Genomic DNA, 17,025 nt, shown 5'->3' with positions numbered 1-17,025 from the left:
GCATGTCCAATCTAGGGTCAATAAAATATATATAAGTTAACTAAACATGCGAGATACAATAACTAAATAGAAATAAATTATAACAATGGAAAATGTGTAGTACAAAATGTAAGTTTGAAATGCAAATAAAAATCGTTACCCCTCAAAAACATTCTTTTTCCATGTGTTTAGTAGAAATTTGGGGTTTAAAAAGCCTCCTGCCACGCCCCGCCTACCGCCCCACCCACATTTACTTTTCGGCCCACTATAGCCCTCATGTAAGGTACTTTCGGCCCTCTGTCAAAATCAGTTGTGCACCCCTGGGCTAGAGGATGCATATACATCGCTTAAGAGGAACCAGAGTAAATCTAAAATAGGATAACAGCTTGTTACTGTGAATTACCCCATGAAAAACAGGGTATGTGAATTACCATAGGTGTGCTGAGGCCATGAAATCATGCACCCCCACAATGAAAAGGTATGTGGGTGTATCCAGGGGGGAGATAGATGGTGCTGATACATTGGTTGGGACCTGAGTAAATATAAAAACAGGATGACCACTTGTGTTAGTGTGAATTACTGCAAGAGAATTAGGGGATGCAAATTACCATAGGTGCAATCAGGTCATGATATCTTGCATCGCCACAATCAAAAGGGGTGTCCAGGGAGGGGTTAGATGGTGACACTACATTGGTTGGGACCAGATTAAACATAAAACAGGATGACCACTTGTGTTAGTGTGATATATCCCCAGGGAGGCAGGGGATGTGAATTACCATAGTGGCTATCAGGCCATGATATATTGCACTCCCCACAATCAAAAGGTATGGGATGTCCAGGGAGGGGTTAGATGGTGACACTACATTGGTTGGGACGAGATTAAACATAAAACAGGATGAACACTTGTGTTAGTGTGAATTACTGCAAGAGAATTAGGGGATGCAAATTACCATAGGTGCAATCAGGTCATGATATCTTGCACCCCCACAATCAAAAGGTATGGGGTGTCCAGGGAGGGGTTAGATGGTGTCTCTACATTGGTTGGGACCAGATTAAACATAAAACAGATGACCACTTGTGTTAGTGTGAGTTAACCCCAGGGAGGCAGGGGATGCGAATTACCATAGTGGCTATCAGGCCATGATATATTGCACTCCCCACAATCAAAGGTTATGGGGGGACCAGGGAGGGGTTAGATGGTGGCTCTACATTGGTTGGGACCAGATTAAACATAAAATAGGATGACCACTTGTGTTTAGTGTGAGTTAACCCCAGGGAGGTAGGGGATGTGAATTACCATAGGTCCGTTCAGGCCATGGTATCTTGCACCCCCACAATCAAAAGGTATTGGGGTGTTCTGGGAGGGGCTACATGGTGCCCCTACATTGGATAGAACCAGAGTAAACACAAAACATCATGACCACTTGTGTCACTGTAAATTAACCACAGGAAGGCAGGGGATGCAAATTACCATAGGTGTGTTCAAACCATGATATCTTGCACCCCCACAATCAAAAGGCATGGAGATGTCCAGGGAGGGGCTAGATGGTGCCCTTACATTGGGTGGGACCAGAGTAAACATAAAACAGGATGACCACTTGTGTCATTGTGAGATAACCCCAGGGAGACAGGGGATGCGAATTACGCTAGGTGTGTCCAGGCCATGATATCTTGCACCCCCACAATCAAAAGATATTGGGGTCTTCCGGGAGGTGCTACATGGTACCTCTACATTGGATAGGACCAGAGTAAACACAAAACAGCATGACCACTTGTGTCACTGTAAATTAACTACAGGAAGGTAGGGGATGTGAATTACCATAGGTCCGTTCAGGCCATAATATCTTGCACCCCCATAATCAAAAGGTATGGGGGTGTTCCCGGGAGGGGTACATGGTGCTTCTACATTGGCTGGGACCAGATTAAACATAAAACAGCATGACCACTTGTGTTAGTGTGAGTTAACCCCAGGGAGGGAGGGGATGCGAATTGCCATAGGTGCAATCAGGCCATGATATCATGCACCCCCACCATGAAAAGGTATGGGGGTATCCAGGGAGGAGATAAATGGTGCTGATACATTTGTTGGGATTGGAGTAAATATAAAACAGGATGATCACTTGTGCTAGTGTGAATTACTGCAAGAGAATTAGGGGATGCAAATTACCATAGGTGCAATCAGGCCATGATATCTTGCACCTCCCACAATCAAAAGGCATGGCGAGGTCCAGGGAGGGGCTAGATGGTGCCCTCACATTGGTTGGGACCAGAGTAAACATAAAACAGGATGACTTCTTGTGTCATTGTGAGTTAACCCCAGGTAAGCAGGGAATGCGAATTACCATAGGTGCGTTCAGTCCATGATATATTGCACCCCCCACAATTAAAAGTATGGGGGTGTCCAGGGAGGGGTTAGATGGTACCTCTACATTGGTTGGGACCAGATTAAACATAAAACAGGATAACCACTTGTGTTAGTGTGAGTTAACCCCAGTGAGGCAGGGGATGCAAATTACCATAGGTGTAATCAGGCCATGATATCTTGCACCCCCACAATCAAATGGAATGGGGTGTCCCAGGAGGGGCTAGATGGAGTCTCCACATTGGTTGGGACCAGATTAAGCATAAAACAGGATGACCACTTGTGTCCTTGTGAGTTAACCCCAGGGGATGCGAGTTACCGTAGCTGTGTACAGGCCATGATATCTTGCACCCCCACAATCAAAAGGTATGGAGGTATCTAGGGAGGGGCTAGATGGTGCCCTTACATCATTTGGGGCCAGGGTATAAGTACAACATGATCACCACTTGTGTCCGTGTGAGTTAACCCTAGAAAAACAGGGTATGTGAATTGCCATAGGTATGCTCTAGCCATGAAATCATGCACCCCACAATTAAAAGGTGTGGGGGTGTCCAGGGAGGAGCTAGATGGTGCTAATACACTGGTTGGGACCCGAGTAAATATAAAACAGGATGACCACTTGTGTCAGTGTGAATTACCCCATGAGAAATAGGGTTTGCAAATTACTATAGGTGCGATCAGGCCATGCTATCTTGTGCCTCATTACGAGTGTGCCAGTCCAGTAACAACGGACCGGCACACTACGAGTCTGAGGGCTGGTGCCATCCCGCCCGCTAGGGTCAGACCTGGCGGGCGGAATGGTGCCCGCCCACAGACTTTCAGACGTTATTAACGGTGCTGATGCTTCCGTCATCCCCATTCCCATTGAGTCCTATTGGACTCAAATAGGAATGGGATTTACCATTTACCGGCGCCTGACTTCCCAGAACACTGGGGTTGTAATCCCCCAGTGTTTCCGGCAAGCCAGGTGCCACTAAATATTGCACGTCCGGCGGCAACCCGCCTGTAGCACCAGCAGGGTTACTGCCGGACTTGTAATGAGGCCCATTGTGAGATTACATTATTTGCCCAGGATCACACACTTACGCTAAAAAGCGAAGCAGGGATTTTAACCCCCTCTGCAATTTGGGCACGGCCATCTTCTTCCACGCTTTACTTGGAACAAATATTTAAGTTCTGGGTGTCAAGACCTACAATAATACTGTCCTATAGAGTTTACTTGCAAAATCCACAAATTGCACGGTAAAGCATCATGACAACATCAAAATACTTATAGCAGCAGCATGTTGGGCCACAATAATATCAGTGTACCTTTATTTTCCACATCCTGAATGGAAAACTATAAGATGCAAAAGGCAAAATATCTATGTACTCACTTTATTTTCAGCGCTTTAAGACGCACAATAAAAGAGGCTAAAAAACTCACTTTGGTTTGGAGATTTGTCACAAACCTCCTGCGTGTTGTTATACATGGTTTTAAGAACATTCAACTGAGGACATGAAAGCACACTTTAGGTTTTAGGATATCAAGCTATTAGACGTTATGGGTGTGAACACATTTTTAAAGTGTGCTTTATTGTGTTGCTCACTTTAACTGTTACAGATTTGCAAGGTGACTGGTGGTCTTTCAGTTGGAAAGTCACCATTATGAATAAGCAAGCCTCATAAACGTGTTGTTGGGTTTATTACGCAGACTGTGGGCCTCATTACGAGGTGGCTGAATGGGTTTACCGGCGCCGGTAATGGTGCTGGTAAATCCATTCCGCCCTATTACGGGGTTCCCTAGCGGGACCCGCTCAGAACGTCTGGTCAGACCAGACGTCCTTTGCAGGTCCCACTAGGGGACCAGGAAGCTAATAACGGGCACGTTATTAGCTCACTCCCCATTCCCATTGAGCCCTATGGGGGCTCAAATGGGAATGGGGATGGGTTCCTTCAATGAGGAATTACCGGGTCCTGCAAGGTTGGAATGGCCCGGTAATTCCTCATTGAAGGAACTCGGACCCGGATCCGAGTTTGGAGGCAGCCATGGCGCTAATAGCACCATGGCTACCTCCAAACTCGTAATGAGGCCATGTGTGTCTCAGAGGGGCTGTGACACTGTGAAGAAACAAAATGCTTCCCATCTTTCTGATCCTTTTGTTAGCAGCTAACATTTCATTGCATGCCTGCCCTTTTTATGATATTCTGCATCCCCACAGATGACAGGAATAGGCAGGGGCGGAGCTACAAAGACATCACTGGCCAATCACAGGAACGGAGCTGTTGGAGGCGGGCTATGCCGCTGTATTTTCTCATTTTTTTTAATTTTTACGCTGTTTGTATGGCTGTAGCCATCTGTGGGTGGGCGGGGCATCCAAGTGAGCGTGGCTCTGAAGATTGCCGAACACTGCCTCCCACTACAAGCTACCATGGGATGCAGGATACCATACAACACCGGATGCGGACAATGTACCATTTTGAAATCATTCAAGTTTTGGAATCTAAATCGTTCAATGTTTAAAATGCGGTGACTAACTGACTTTTGTTATACAAAAAATCGAAGTCGATATTAAGGTGAGGTCGTAAGAGGAATCCCACATGCCTTCAATTTTTAAAGTGAGAGAAGAACGCGAAAAGGCAAAGTAGCCAGACTCACTATCTGGACACAGGAAGCAAGGGGTTGTGTCCAAGGAACACATCTGCTCCTCTACTAGTTTGAGAATACTTTCGAAACCCCACAGCTGAAGGTCATTTTTGAAACACACAGATATTAAACGGGCATCTTTGCCTTCTTGGTCCACAATTGTTGATATTTATTTTTGCTTTCCTGGCCTTAAAAGCGTCCAAAAATTGCTTTAATTAAAATATGAACAAACTGAATAACGTAATAGACCTGACGCGTCCATGGAAATAGAAGAATGTTTTGTTGCGTTAATCCAGAGTTCTTCTATTGAACAGACAAAGTCGTATGCAAATGAGCCCATTGTGACACCGTCACATTTCCTGCAAGTATTCTCTGGTCCGACTGGAACTGCTCCTTCTAACAGAGATGGGTGGGTGGGTGGGAGGGCTGGGGGAGGGTACAATTTTTTATTTCACACATTCAAGTCTGAAAAATGTCCCCCTGTGGCACACTGAAAAAAACATGCGTTATTAATTCTACCCCATGCCACTACGTTCGTCTCTTAACAAGAAAGAAAAGGGCAAAAAGAAACCGAAAAGGAGTCCAGGACAGAGCAACGCGACAACCCAAGAGGAAACAGGCACCGGATTTAAGAGGGACAAGAGTGGACAACGAAAGCAAGAAAAGAAACACAAGGACTCAAGCAAAAATCCTACAAAGGCTCAGAAAGGGAGACAAGGCATTGCAGACAAAGACTCCCAGGAATATTCAAGAAAGCAGGCGCCGAAAGGTCGAGCGAAAGAGGCACCGATTACTTCCGCGGGAAACTCACAAGGAGAACGAGGAAAAGAGAGACGGTCTACTTCAAGAGACGAGTCACAGGTAGTGCGGAAAACAGAGACAAAAAGAGGCTGCAGAAAAGACAAGCCACGAGTCCAAGGAAAAGGGGAGCAGGATAGTTCACAGGGAGAGTCACTAGAAGAGCTGGGAAACGAGACACAGGATCGTTCAGAAGGAGCGTCAGCAGGAGTGTGGATAAAAGTGACATGGGGAGGTCGAGGTGAAAATACACAGAGAGTTTGCGATAAAGGTGCACAGAATAGTTCAGGAGGAGAATCACTAGAAGAGCAAAGAGAAGAGACACGAGGAAGTTCAGAGAGCAAGTCAGTAGAATGGCAAGGAAAAGAGTCAAGTGATAGTTCAGAAGGAGAGTCACTGGAAGAGCAAAGAAAAAAGCAGACAGGGCGAGGTAAATGTACACTAAGAAGAAGAGATAAAGACACACAGGACAGTTCAGGGGGAGAGTCACAAGGAGAACGAGGGCAAGCGACTCAGGATAGTTCAGGAGGAGAGTTACTGGAGGGTGGAATACAAAATACACAGGATAGTTCAGATGGAGAGTTACTAGAGGGGCGAAGAGAAAAGATATGGGATAGTTCAAGTGAGGAGTCCACAGACGGGCGAGAAGAAGAAGCACCAAGAGATCAAGGAAAGAATACAAAGAAAGGTAAAGAAAAACATATAAAGAAAGATCAAAGAAAAAAAAAGAGCCACGCTGGTCAAAGAAGGGAGGAATGGGGAGGGCGGGGACAAGTAACAGAAGGAGGTAGAGGAAAGGAGACACGAAGTAGTTCAGAAGAAGAGTCACAGGAAGCACCAAGAAAAAAGACACGAGGACGAGCCAAAGAGACAAACTATACTTTAAGAGAGTCACAGAGAGTTCAAGGTGAAGTGGTAAAAAGAAGGTCAGTTGAAGAGCTACAGGACGTCCCAGAAACAGATACCCATAAAATCAAAGACGGTTTTTATGTGCTTTACAAAGCAGTAGGCATATGGTCGTGCACAAGGAGAGACTCAAGAGAATCTAGTAGTAAATACTCAGGTGAGTCAAAGAGGAGATACTCAAAGGTGTCCAGGAGAAACCCCTCAGGGGAATCAAGAAGGAGACACATAAGGGGTTTCATGAGAAAACACTCAGATGGATCCAGTAGGAAACACTCGGGGGAGTCGAGAAGGAGGCCCTCAAAGGGGCCGAAGAGAAACTACCCAAGGAGGTCCTTAAGTAAGCACTCTAGGGGGTCTGGTAGCAAACGTTCAGCACCTTCCAGGCAGAAGAAGCCACACAGAACTGGAAGAAACAACTCTGATCGGTCAAAGAGAAGACACTCGGGGTTCTCTGAAAGAAGAACCTCAAGGGGGATTAGGAGGGGACATTTACAGGAATACCCTGAAAGGCACTCACGGTTGCACAGAAGGAAATACTCTCAGGAGTCAAGCAGGACACATTTAGATCTGTCAAGGAAGAGACATTCACACAGAATTGGCAGAAGTAACTCAGGTGGATCTAGGAGGGAACACTCAGAGGGATCCAGAAAGAGATACTCGGGAAAGACCAGCAGGAGATACTCAGAAGAGCCAAGACTGAGACACTCTGCACTGTCTGCAAGAAAACACTCGGGTGTGTCCAGGAGAAAACACTCAGGGGAGCCTAGAAAGGGACACTTAGGCCCATCTACAGTGAGAGAGTCAGGAGAATCTAGGAGGAGACCGTCAGGAAAACACAGGTGCAGGAAATCAAGGAGGTTCAGTAGTAGACATTGAACTGGTCCCAGCACAAGTAGCATGCAATTAGGAGATTCCAAAAGAGGATGATACTAAGGCAGATCCAGGGGGAGATTGAAATAGAAATATGGAGGATTCAAGGCTTTCATGGGAGTTTGAGAGCTACACAATATATCAGAAAGTGGGGCAACACAACCCAAATATCAGACATATCGAGGAACACGGCGGAGAGTTACATGGACTCGATTAGAAGTTCTGACACACAAAATGCAAGAAGAACCAGACAAAAGAGGTTGGACCATTACAGATGAGCAAGGTGTCCATGGCATTGAGGCATGAGGAGTTGAGGAGAGGCACACTAAGGACCAGAAATACATATGTAAAAAGTTAATCAATAAGCATGAATCAGAAGGGTTTACAAGAAATACAAAGGAACCCAAAGAAAATGGCAGGGATTTTACCGGGAATCATGTGAGGGATATTTATGGAACCAGAACGAGGTATCTGGACAGCAATAGCTACAGATGGGTATGCCCATGTGTTGTGAGCCAGAGGAGGTTTTCACTGAGAGTTTCCGTGGACCAGAAAGAGACTGTAGTAGGACTATGAAGAGACATGCATTATAGTGTTACAGGATCAAGTGACCGTACATAGCGGCCAAGATATACGTTTCATGGGAGGTCAGGTAGGAGTAAGACAAAAAGAGGAATAGTGTGAAAGACACAGGAAGATGTAGGGAAAGAGAAAGAGGTTCAGAGGCGACCAAGATGAAATGACATTATCAAGAATGGGGAGAGACTTCACCTGAAAGGAATGCTCCTCGAGGGGGCTTCATCAAGGTTACAGGTGGTGCTGCTCTTCTTGGCACCGGCATGGTGGGCTATCTGGTCTGTATGGTTGGTTGGTGAGGTACGCTCCTGAAAAGGTGGCTTCAAGCTTCCACGTTTTACCCCAGCATGGACTACCTCACAGTGGAGCAGTGGCTAACCATCTCACACACTCCAGTGCCTCTCTGTGCTCTGTCAGAAGGTTTCACAGAAGCCCCCTATGGACGTAGGGTACAGAAAGGGAAATCAGCCACTAGAGGAACGGGCAAAGACAATCAAGGAAAAGGAGTCAAAGAAAGAAGGAATCTCCATGGAAACCAGTGTCCCAGGACAGATTACAAGACATAGGGTATGCACCGCAAAGATTTTAACTGGAGCAAATCAGAGATGCCCTTCAGCATTTACGATTTGCGCCTGCTACCCTATACCCGATTCACAAGGCTTTAAACTGGAGAAAATATGAAGATTCTTGGAGCATCTCGAGATGCCCTTTGGCAAGTCTTTGAGAATTGCATTTGAACACGAGCATCTCAGAGAGATATGCTCCAGCTTTCGTCTTTGTGGAGCAGGTGTAAGGTAGCAGGTGCACATCGGAAATGCTAACAGCCATCTCTGATTTGCTCCAGTGCAAATCTTTGAGAATCAGGCCCATTGTGTTCAGATGGTACCCAAGTACCGGAAATACAGACCCAGCTGAGCTGACTGGCTCATTACCACTCTAACACGAGGAGCAGAGAGTCTGAAGAGGTCATGAAAAAAATCTGGAACACATTGGCAGAGGATCAAGAGTGGAAAAAGACATCAAAACACTGACTGCTACATCAAACTCCACCATTGTCCTATGGACCTTTAGCTTTTGAGCTTTTGAGGAATGATGCATGGGAATTGGTTGGATATTGACATTTACTGAAACAGGCTGCCATTCATTCTGGCACTCTGTTCCTCTCTGTTCCTCGAGAGCTCAGGTTGCTGTCTCCTGATGACAGTGTAATAAGAGAAAGCCTACACCCCACACCCCTTAAAAGTCTCTCCCCAAAAAATGCATGTATTTTCAGAGAGATACCTTGATCCAAACAGACAGTATGTTTGCTCTGGCATGTGCTGAACACCACCTCAAAGTAAATTGAAGGAAACACACCTGCTTCCAATGAAGTAACTTTATGCCCTTGCTGATGTGGGCTTACCAGGGTGCCTAGAGCCCCCCTAAACTAAACGTCCAGAGTTGATCACCTACTACCCAGTCCTCCTCAGAAACCTCAGAACTCTTCTAGTAGCTCTCCCCTGTTTTGCAGCCATTGCATCCTCTTCTTCACAGTACCAGAGAGACCTGGATACCGCTGTCCATCCTGCATTGGACTCTGCTCAACATCACCACAGAGAGTGACACTTGGATTTCACCTCTGTCGTTTCTTGGCAGCCTCCTGATCGCCACAGAAGGTAAAAGAAAGGCTTATTTATCTGTCTAGTATTACCCATAACATGTTGTGCTTGATCTTGGCATGGAATATGTTTGCATGTGTCCCATTCAGGTACAGATAGATATGTGGAATAACGTCTGAATTTGCAGACAGAGGCATTTAGGCTGTAATCTAAAATAGGTATGGGGTGGACTGTGCAATGAATATTGGGGAGAGTTCCAAGGCATGATATTGGTCCTATTCCATGCTTTGAGCAATGAAGGTTAGCTTTTTCCAACTCGAGGTTTAACGTTGTGCAGAAGTTTTCCAGTCACAGGTCTTTTACCAGTCCATTAGTGGACTCTCAGAGATTACCTCCTCAAAGTTAATTGTTAATTTGTTTGGTATATAGATTTGAATTTGAACCTTTTCGTGGATTTTTCCAAAGCTGCATGTTGGCCCATGAACTCACTTCCTTATTGAGTGATCCCCCCCAACTTCAACTTAGAGATTGGCAGATCCTTTAGCTAACGGGCTCAGCGCTTTGTCCTTTGAGGGGCTCGGATGTTGATGGCAACCACCCAGGTTCATACAAGGGTGGGAAGAACTGTGTGGTTTTGCCGTGGGTGTGGCTCCACCCTGGGTGATCCAGAGAATCAGTATGTGGTGGTGCTCCAGGAACTGGATCTGGATTTCTTGTCCTATTTTAAGGAATTGCCTTTGCAATCCCATCAACAGTGATCTCATGGAGTATCTGTTGCTGAGTGGGTTGGTTGGAGCAACGCCAAGCCCACATAGAGCGATGTCACCTACACCAACATAAAGGGGCTACAGGCACCAGACCATCCTGCACAAGAATGCTTGGGCAAAGCAGCGAGGCATCCAGTGCCTACGTTGCTGTGGCTGTGTCTTCGTATGCTTTGAAGAAACAGGGATAATTGCCGTCAGTGCACACAAACAGATCGAGGCATATGAGCATTACAATTTAAGAAAAGAAACATATTTGTGAATCTGTCGAACGTGGTGCCTTCCAAGCAATATCCCATAAAAAAACGAACCCTAATGTTGCACAGGCTTAGGGTCAGTTTGTTTGACTTGGCAATGGAATCAGAGAGTGGGAGAGAGAGAGCTGCATGCTTCACAAAAGCCAACCTTAAAGCCAATAGGGGGTCAAATAACCGAGCTAGAATTCTGCTGACATATGCAAGCAAGCACCATACACAAACTAGCTGTTCTTCTCATTGTTTGTGATACTCAAGCAAAACAAAAAAGGTGATGGCTGGAAGGTTGTGAATTAATCATAACCGCAGGCACTGCTCTGGATAACCCTCCAGACCATCGTTTTTCAGCCTGCCAAGCCATTACAGAAGGGGAAAAACCATATGCAAATCAGGCTTGGTTCTACCCCGAAAGGGGAAGTCTAGCCCGAACTGCTAGGTCACATCCCTTCTGCACAAGATCACAAGCCTCCGCAGACATGTTTCAGCCTTGTTGGGCGCCATCAGTGAGGAGTAGCTTGGGTCTCTAGGCCCGGCAGACTCGGGACCCACGTCTGGGCATACCCGTCCCACTCAGGGTGACTTTAGCAAAACAAAAAGGTGATGGCTGGAAAGTTTTTAATTAATCATAACCACGGGCACAGGTCTGGGCAACCCTCCAGACTATCGTTTTTCAGCCAGCCAAGCCATTACAGAAGGGGAAAAACCATATGCAAATCAGGCTTGGTCATACTCAGCACACCTTTTGGACATGGTTATGACTTTACCTGTCTTAGTTTTTTCCAGTGACCATGAGTTGAGTGGTAGCTTTTGCGCGAATGACCATGGCAGATGTGTGATACTCTAATAGGAAATGGTGCTCAGCTCTTTAGGGTGGAGGGATTGCAATCGTGGGTGTAAGCAGAGCAGGAACATGCTAGTCTGCACTTTCAAGTTATTCCAGGAGCACCTGGGCCCAAGGGAGAGATGTATGTTTTGAATGTCCCACCCAATGTAAGTCCCGTCTTCTTGTGTGTGGGGTGGTGCCTCACTGGAACAACAGCTATACCTGCAAATAATGTATGTCCACTTATTAAGCACCGAACTGGACATATATAATAACTGGTCTACAATATACATCATGGCTGCAGGTAGGCAACCATACTATAAGCTACCTTATGTTATGTTATGGGCACTTAAAAAGCACACCTGTGCCATTTACATTTATTTATTGTGCATTTGTTTACTCCCTTTAAGTCCTCCTACCCACTTAATTCTTGCTCTAATCAGAATGAGAAACAAGTAGTATTTGAAGGTGAACATTAGCAGTCTACGAAAAGGTTACTTCTGTTCTAGTATAGATACGAAAGACATTTTATCAATAGCATTCAGGTAGTAATATAGCCTGTAGTATTAATGCAGGAACGTATGTAAAAGGTACATGTAACCCAGAATTGACAGAGACTCACATTAGCTTCCTCACAGAATGCAAAAGTGCTCAAGCATGGATAGGGGAGACCAATTGGCAGGAAGGAGAAAGCTACACATACCATAGCATGGATAGTGGATGCAGATTAGAAGCTTCCAGGAAGGTGTCTTTATCCAGGCAGAGATTAGAAGTGGGATATGGTTTTCAAATAGTGCTGCCATTATACATCAAAGGAACAAATGCCTGTGGTGTGCAATATATCAATGCTCACTATTATAATGGAAGCAACAATATAGCCAGTAAAACCATGAGTGAAGCTTTTTTGAAGATCATACCCTGAGAAGGATATCACTCTGAAGGGCTGACACTTTTTAAAGGTTTAGGGACTGACAATTTTCAGAGGTTAGGCAATACAAGATTAAATGAGATGCCCGTGATCACACATTGGTTAAGGGGTGAAGCTGGGATGTGTGCCAACTCTGCAATTTCTGCATTCAAGCACTTTCTTTTCCAGTTCTTACCATGAACTAAAATAATATCATTTTATAAAACAGGCTTGCAAAGTACACACATTACATTACAAAACTAGCCAATTTTTTAAAATAAAATGTTATAGAAGGGTGTTATGCAAAATGGGAAGGATTCTAGCTTCATTCTCTCCATCATCAAGGGAAGTATATAAGTACCAGCATACCAAATCGATGTGATTTAACAGATTTAATCTGGGTTTGTCTTTTGTATTTTAAAGCTTTAAATACTTCCAAAACACTGGCTTGTGAAATTGTCATTTATAAACGTGCAGAAAAACCTTTGACTTTTACAAAAAAAAACCAAACCGTTTTTTGAGCAGACCTTAAAATATGCTTGCCCGAGGCCTACAACATCTGGTCCACTCTCTCTTCTGTCTACCACCTCTTCCACGCAAGTGGCCAACATGAGAAGAAAGATCAAGGAATGGGCTAAACAATGCCACCGGTATGCAAGAAGGCAAACCTCACAGAAGACAGCATAATGATTTAATAGATATTAGATGATTTGACCAGGATCACTGTATCGTCTGCTGGCAAAGCCAGGATACAAGAGTGAATGCTTTGGTTCCACAGTCTTGAATTTGGATACTTATTCACCTCTTGGACTAACAGCTTATGCTCATCATTGGAGGTGTTAGCCTAGGTTTTACAACACCCCATCTGAACAAACCAATTTCTAGACCCTCATCACATGTTAGTTTGTATAGCAACACCTATCTGGTTCAGGTACATTGCTAATAATAGCACCTTTTGTGCTGCAAAGCCAAGTACATATGCAGGCAGGTTTATACACTTCAGTCATAGGAAAGACTCAGCCAGCCTTGCTGGAATGTGCCATTCTAATCTTGCATATAAACACATGCCTCTGCAATGAGCGCTTAACACCCTGAGCTAACTTCTGAAATAATAATATGCATTTCAACGTTGGCTATTGCACATGATCAACATTCCCACAGGAAGAAAGGAAGGATCCGCATGAATTTTCCGTCACGGAAAAGTCAGCAACAGAAAAGTTTGCATGAAAAATGTACGAACCACAAAAGGTTTGTACATTTCCCATGCGAACATACATTAAAAACCCCTACAAACCCATACTCCTACCCCCACGCACAACACACCCACAAAACACCCCCAGCCACACCCCCAAAACATCCCCACCCACACCGCCAACATACCCCCACCCTACATACCTTTGAAGACATGATGAGTCCCTGCGGCGCCAGTTCCCTTTCACTTCCGTGATCAGGAACCGGCGCTGCAGGGTCCTTTTCTTTTTTCTTCTTTTTTTTCCGGGCAGCTGAAGGGGTTTCCCCCACAAACCCCGTTCACTATACTGCAAAGTATAGTGAGCAGGGTGTTGCGGGGGACTCCTGCGCAGCCCCCGTTTTTTTTCATTTTTTTTTCTCTGGTGTGCTGCGGGGGTGTCCCCCCGCAACACCCCGCTCACTATACTGTATAGCATAGTGAGTGGGGTATTGCGGGTGACACCCCTGCACCCCCAAGTCCGACCCCACCAAAACACCTAAACACATACCGTGAAATGTTCGAACATTTGGTAGTTAGAACTTTTCGTGGTGTGTGTTTTAGGTCTTTTGGTGGGGTCGGACTTTTAAAGTCGGTAATTTCATACCGGATGGAATGCTACAGGAGTTGGGTAGTAGTGAGCACACTGACTATGTATACCGCAGTGAATACAGACAGCATTACATGTTGAATTGATAAAGGAAGAACAACCGACAGTTAATAAGTTTAGAGCCTAAGCAGCAGTGTGCTGTTTAAGTCTGGTGGGAAATGGAATCTTACTTATTTAGATCAGGCAGCGTTGTGGGGCCCCTCGAAGTTGGGGGCCATGGGCATGTGTCCCTTTTGCCCTCACATAAAAACGGGGAGGGAACATGGCAACAAAGGCAAAAGAATAAACAGATGATGGGGAAAAAGGGACGGTCATACTAGGCCTTGTGAGCATTCAGAACGTGCACATAGGGAGAGAAGAGGGACGGGGAAGGGGGTAAGTGCTAGGAGTTCCACAGAGGGAAGTGCCAAGCAGTCGGTTGTGTGCAAGAGTAAGTGCCTGGCAAAGATTGCTAGATGCAGAGTGATCACCTGCCATTAGTAAGTGCAGGCCTGTGAAACACTAGCTAGTGGGTGCCAGAAAGGCAAGTGCTGGGATGGTGAGGAAGGCTGAAGGCGATTGGGGGGGAAGGCCGGGCCCAGAAGGACACATAAGGTCCCAGGCCACCAATCTCAGCGACTGTGGGGTATTAGCACGGGAGTGACCTTGTGGTGCTGTAGATTTCAATTTAAGAAGCATTGCAGTGTGACCGCCTGTAACCTTACATCACTCCCCCCGCCCTATCCCTAGTGGTAACCTACCTGGGATGATACAGTGTAACCAACCCTAGGGCCACATTCCAGCATTCGATAACCCGGGTGTATTTGTACTGCTTTCTCGGGTTGGCAAAATCTCGCTCTAACAAAATTCTAGTTCCCTAACCGTGGTCACCTCTGCCCTCACATTGCACCTTATGCTCCTCGGAACGCCAGGCAGGTGTGCCAGGATTACTTCTGGGGAAGCAGGCGTTTTACCCAGAGCAGGGTCCCCACCTGACTCCGTTCTAACTGAGCAGGTAGGCGCTTCAGCTAATGTAATTTGGCAGGACACCAGCTCCGGTAACATGACATCACTAACACTTAATGTAAGTAACTTTATTAACTATTTCCAGGTATAAATATACCAGTAACTTGTATAGAGAAAACACACCGATGGCCATCAACCAGGCAACTGAATTAACCATCACCTGTGGAACACTACAGCCAGAACATTTTACACCACAACACATGGCACCAGCAGCACCTATTCTCAGAGACACTTGACAACAGATTACCACTCAGACCGGCACACTCACACCAGGTATGACAGTGTCTCCCACAATTCTCTCCCTGAAAGGAATAAAACACATCACAAAACACAGACTCTCTCGCTTCTCCCCTGAAAGGGACATAACACACATGGCCACGCACAGACTCACGTCTCCCCACAGATAACCACACAAGGGAAAGACACCTATAGCCACCAAACTGTGGCAATTGGGGCATCATTCCCCAAGGTGACATCTGTCAAAACACAAACGTGTAAAGAAATACACATATTTCACCAGCACGGCAGAGACATCCCCTTTCCCCTCAGGGCCATCTATCACTCTACAGCACCACAAGCCCCAAACCACAGACTAAGCTCGCTGAGAGCCATAGTAGAAGTACAACACATATCTACCACCTATGAGTAGAACCCGGCTATACACACAAGCTACTCACATATACCCAGTAATGAGTAGAACAAAGAGGACATACCACTCTTTGCACCGACAACATGGCAGAATCAACATACCACTTAGATGCACTTCGACGGACCATCCATAGAAAAGACACACGAAAACATGGAGGGGTCTGGGGGCACAACTTCCATACTACATGGGATGGAGACTAACAATATGCAGGCCTTTCCAGCGCTTCAATGCAGACACACACATGTGCTCAAATCCCTGCATGCACCAAACACTCTAATGTACCCATATACTGACATGCATAATCGCATGTGAACAAGACCACCACACATTTATAACAAGACAACCACTCACTTGACTCCTCAGCATGTACACAAGGACATTGAAGTAATATGCCTCCAGTCTACATATGTTTTGTAACCTAAGGGATAGCCTGTGGTCGGGCAGGACGTTAAGGCTGAAATGATATTTAGTACAGGGGGGTGGTCCTGACCTCAAACATTTAAACTACAATGATTTGCTGTAGAAACAATTATAACACATCTCCATATTAAGTAAAATACATCTTCATAAGTATGCATCATAGGAGGGAAACGTACAAATCCAAATTCTGGAAAAACTGGAAAACCAGTTATTGAAACCTTTATTTTTTTTAGGTCGTATATTTCAGCATGGGTAATTCAATTTTGCTAGCTGAAAGACTTACATATAAAAGATAAGCAATAAACATAGTCACCTGCTTGCTGAGTTTTGTAAAGCAAGGACACAAATGTTTTAACACAGAAGCCACAAAATGCTGCCTGTTATACTTAAAGTCGTACAAAAATCTAAAGTGACTTTTTATAGGCATTCTGCCAACATTTCAAAAAAGAACACATTCGTAAGATAAGTATAGTGTGTTGTCTCCACAATACTATATTGTTACTCTGTTGTGTTGCCTGTGTGTTGTGTTCCAAAATATTACTTCACATTTGTCAACACTTTTGCAACCAGTACTTCGTACAATGCAATGTTTACTTCAAGAGACCTAAAAATAGGTTCTGCTAAGAGGCAACGTCAACACTGAAGGTGGT

At 45.2% G+C, this 17,025-nt stretch overlaps 1 protein-coding gene across 1 annotated transcript; it reads left to right on the top strand.

Annotated features, from left to right (window-relative positions):
* Positions 1–5,489: 5,489 nt before the first annotated feature.
* On the top strand, positions 5,490–15,542 carry LOC138567803 (high mobility group nucleosome-binding domain-containing protein 5-like). The gene is made up of 2 exons (XM_069646290.1): positions 5,490–6,691; positions 15,392–15,542. Exons 1-2 carry the CDS (start codon positions 5,490–5,492, stop codon positions 15,540–15,542), a joined length of 1,353 nt encoding a protein of 450 aa, XP_069502391.1.
* Positions 15,543–17,025: the final 1,483 nt, after the last annotated feature.

The sequence above is a fragment of the Ambystoma mexicanum genome, chromosome 2p (genome assembly GCF_040938575.1).
Source record: "Ambystoma mexicanum isolate Mex_15411 chromosome 2p, UKY_AmexF1_1, whole genome shotgun sequence".
Classification (NCBI taxonomy): domain Eukaryota; kingdom Metazoa; phylum Chordata; class Amphibia; order Caudata; family Ambystomatidae; genus Ambystoma; species Ambystoma mexicanum.
The sequence above is the reverse complement of the archived record's forward strand: the minus strand, read 5'-3'. Positions and strand labels throughout refer to the sequence as shown.

Coding starts and splice junctions, on each gene's coding strand:
- LOC138567803 (XM_069646290.1), top strand. CDS start 5,490: ATGCCACTACGTTCGTCTCTTAACAAGAAAGAAAAGGGCAAAAAGAAA. Junction 6,692..15,391: donor GGTGAAGTGGTAAAAAGAAG/GTCAGTTGAAGA, acceptor AACTATTTCCAG/GTATAAATATACCAGTAACT.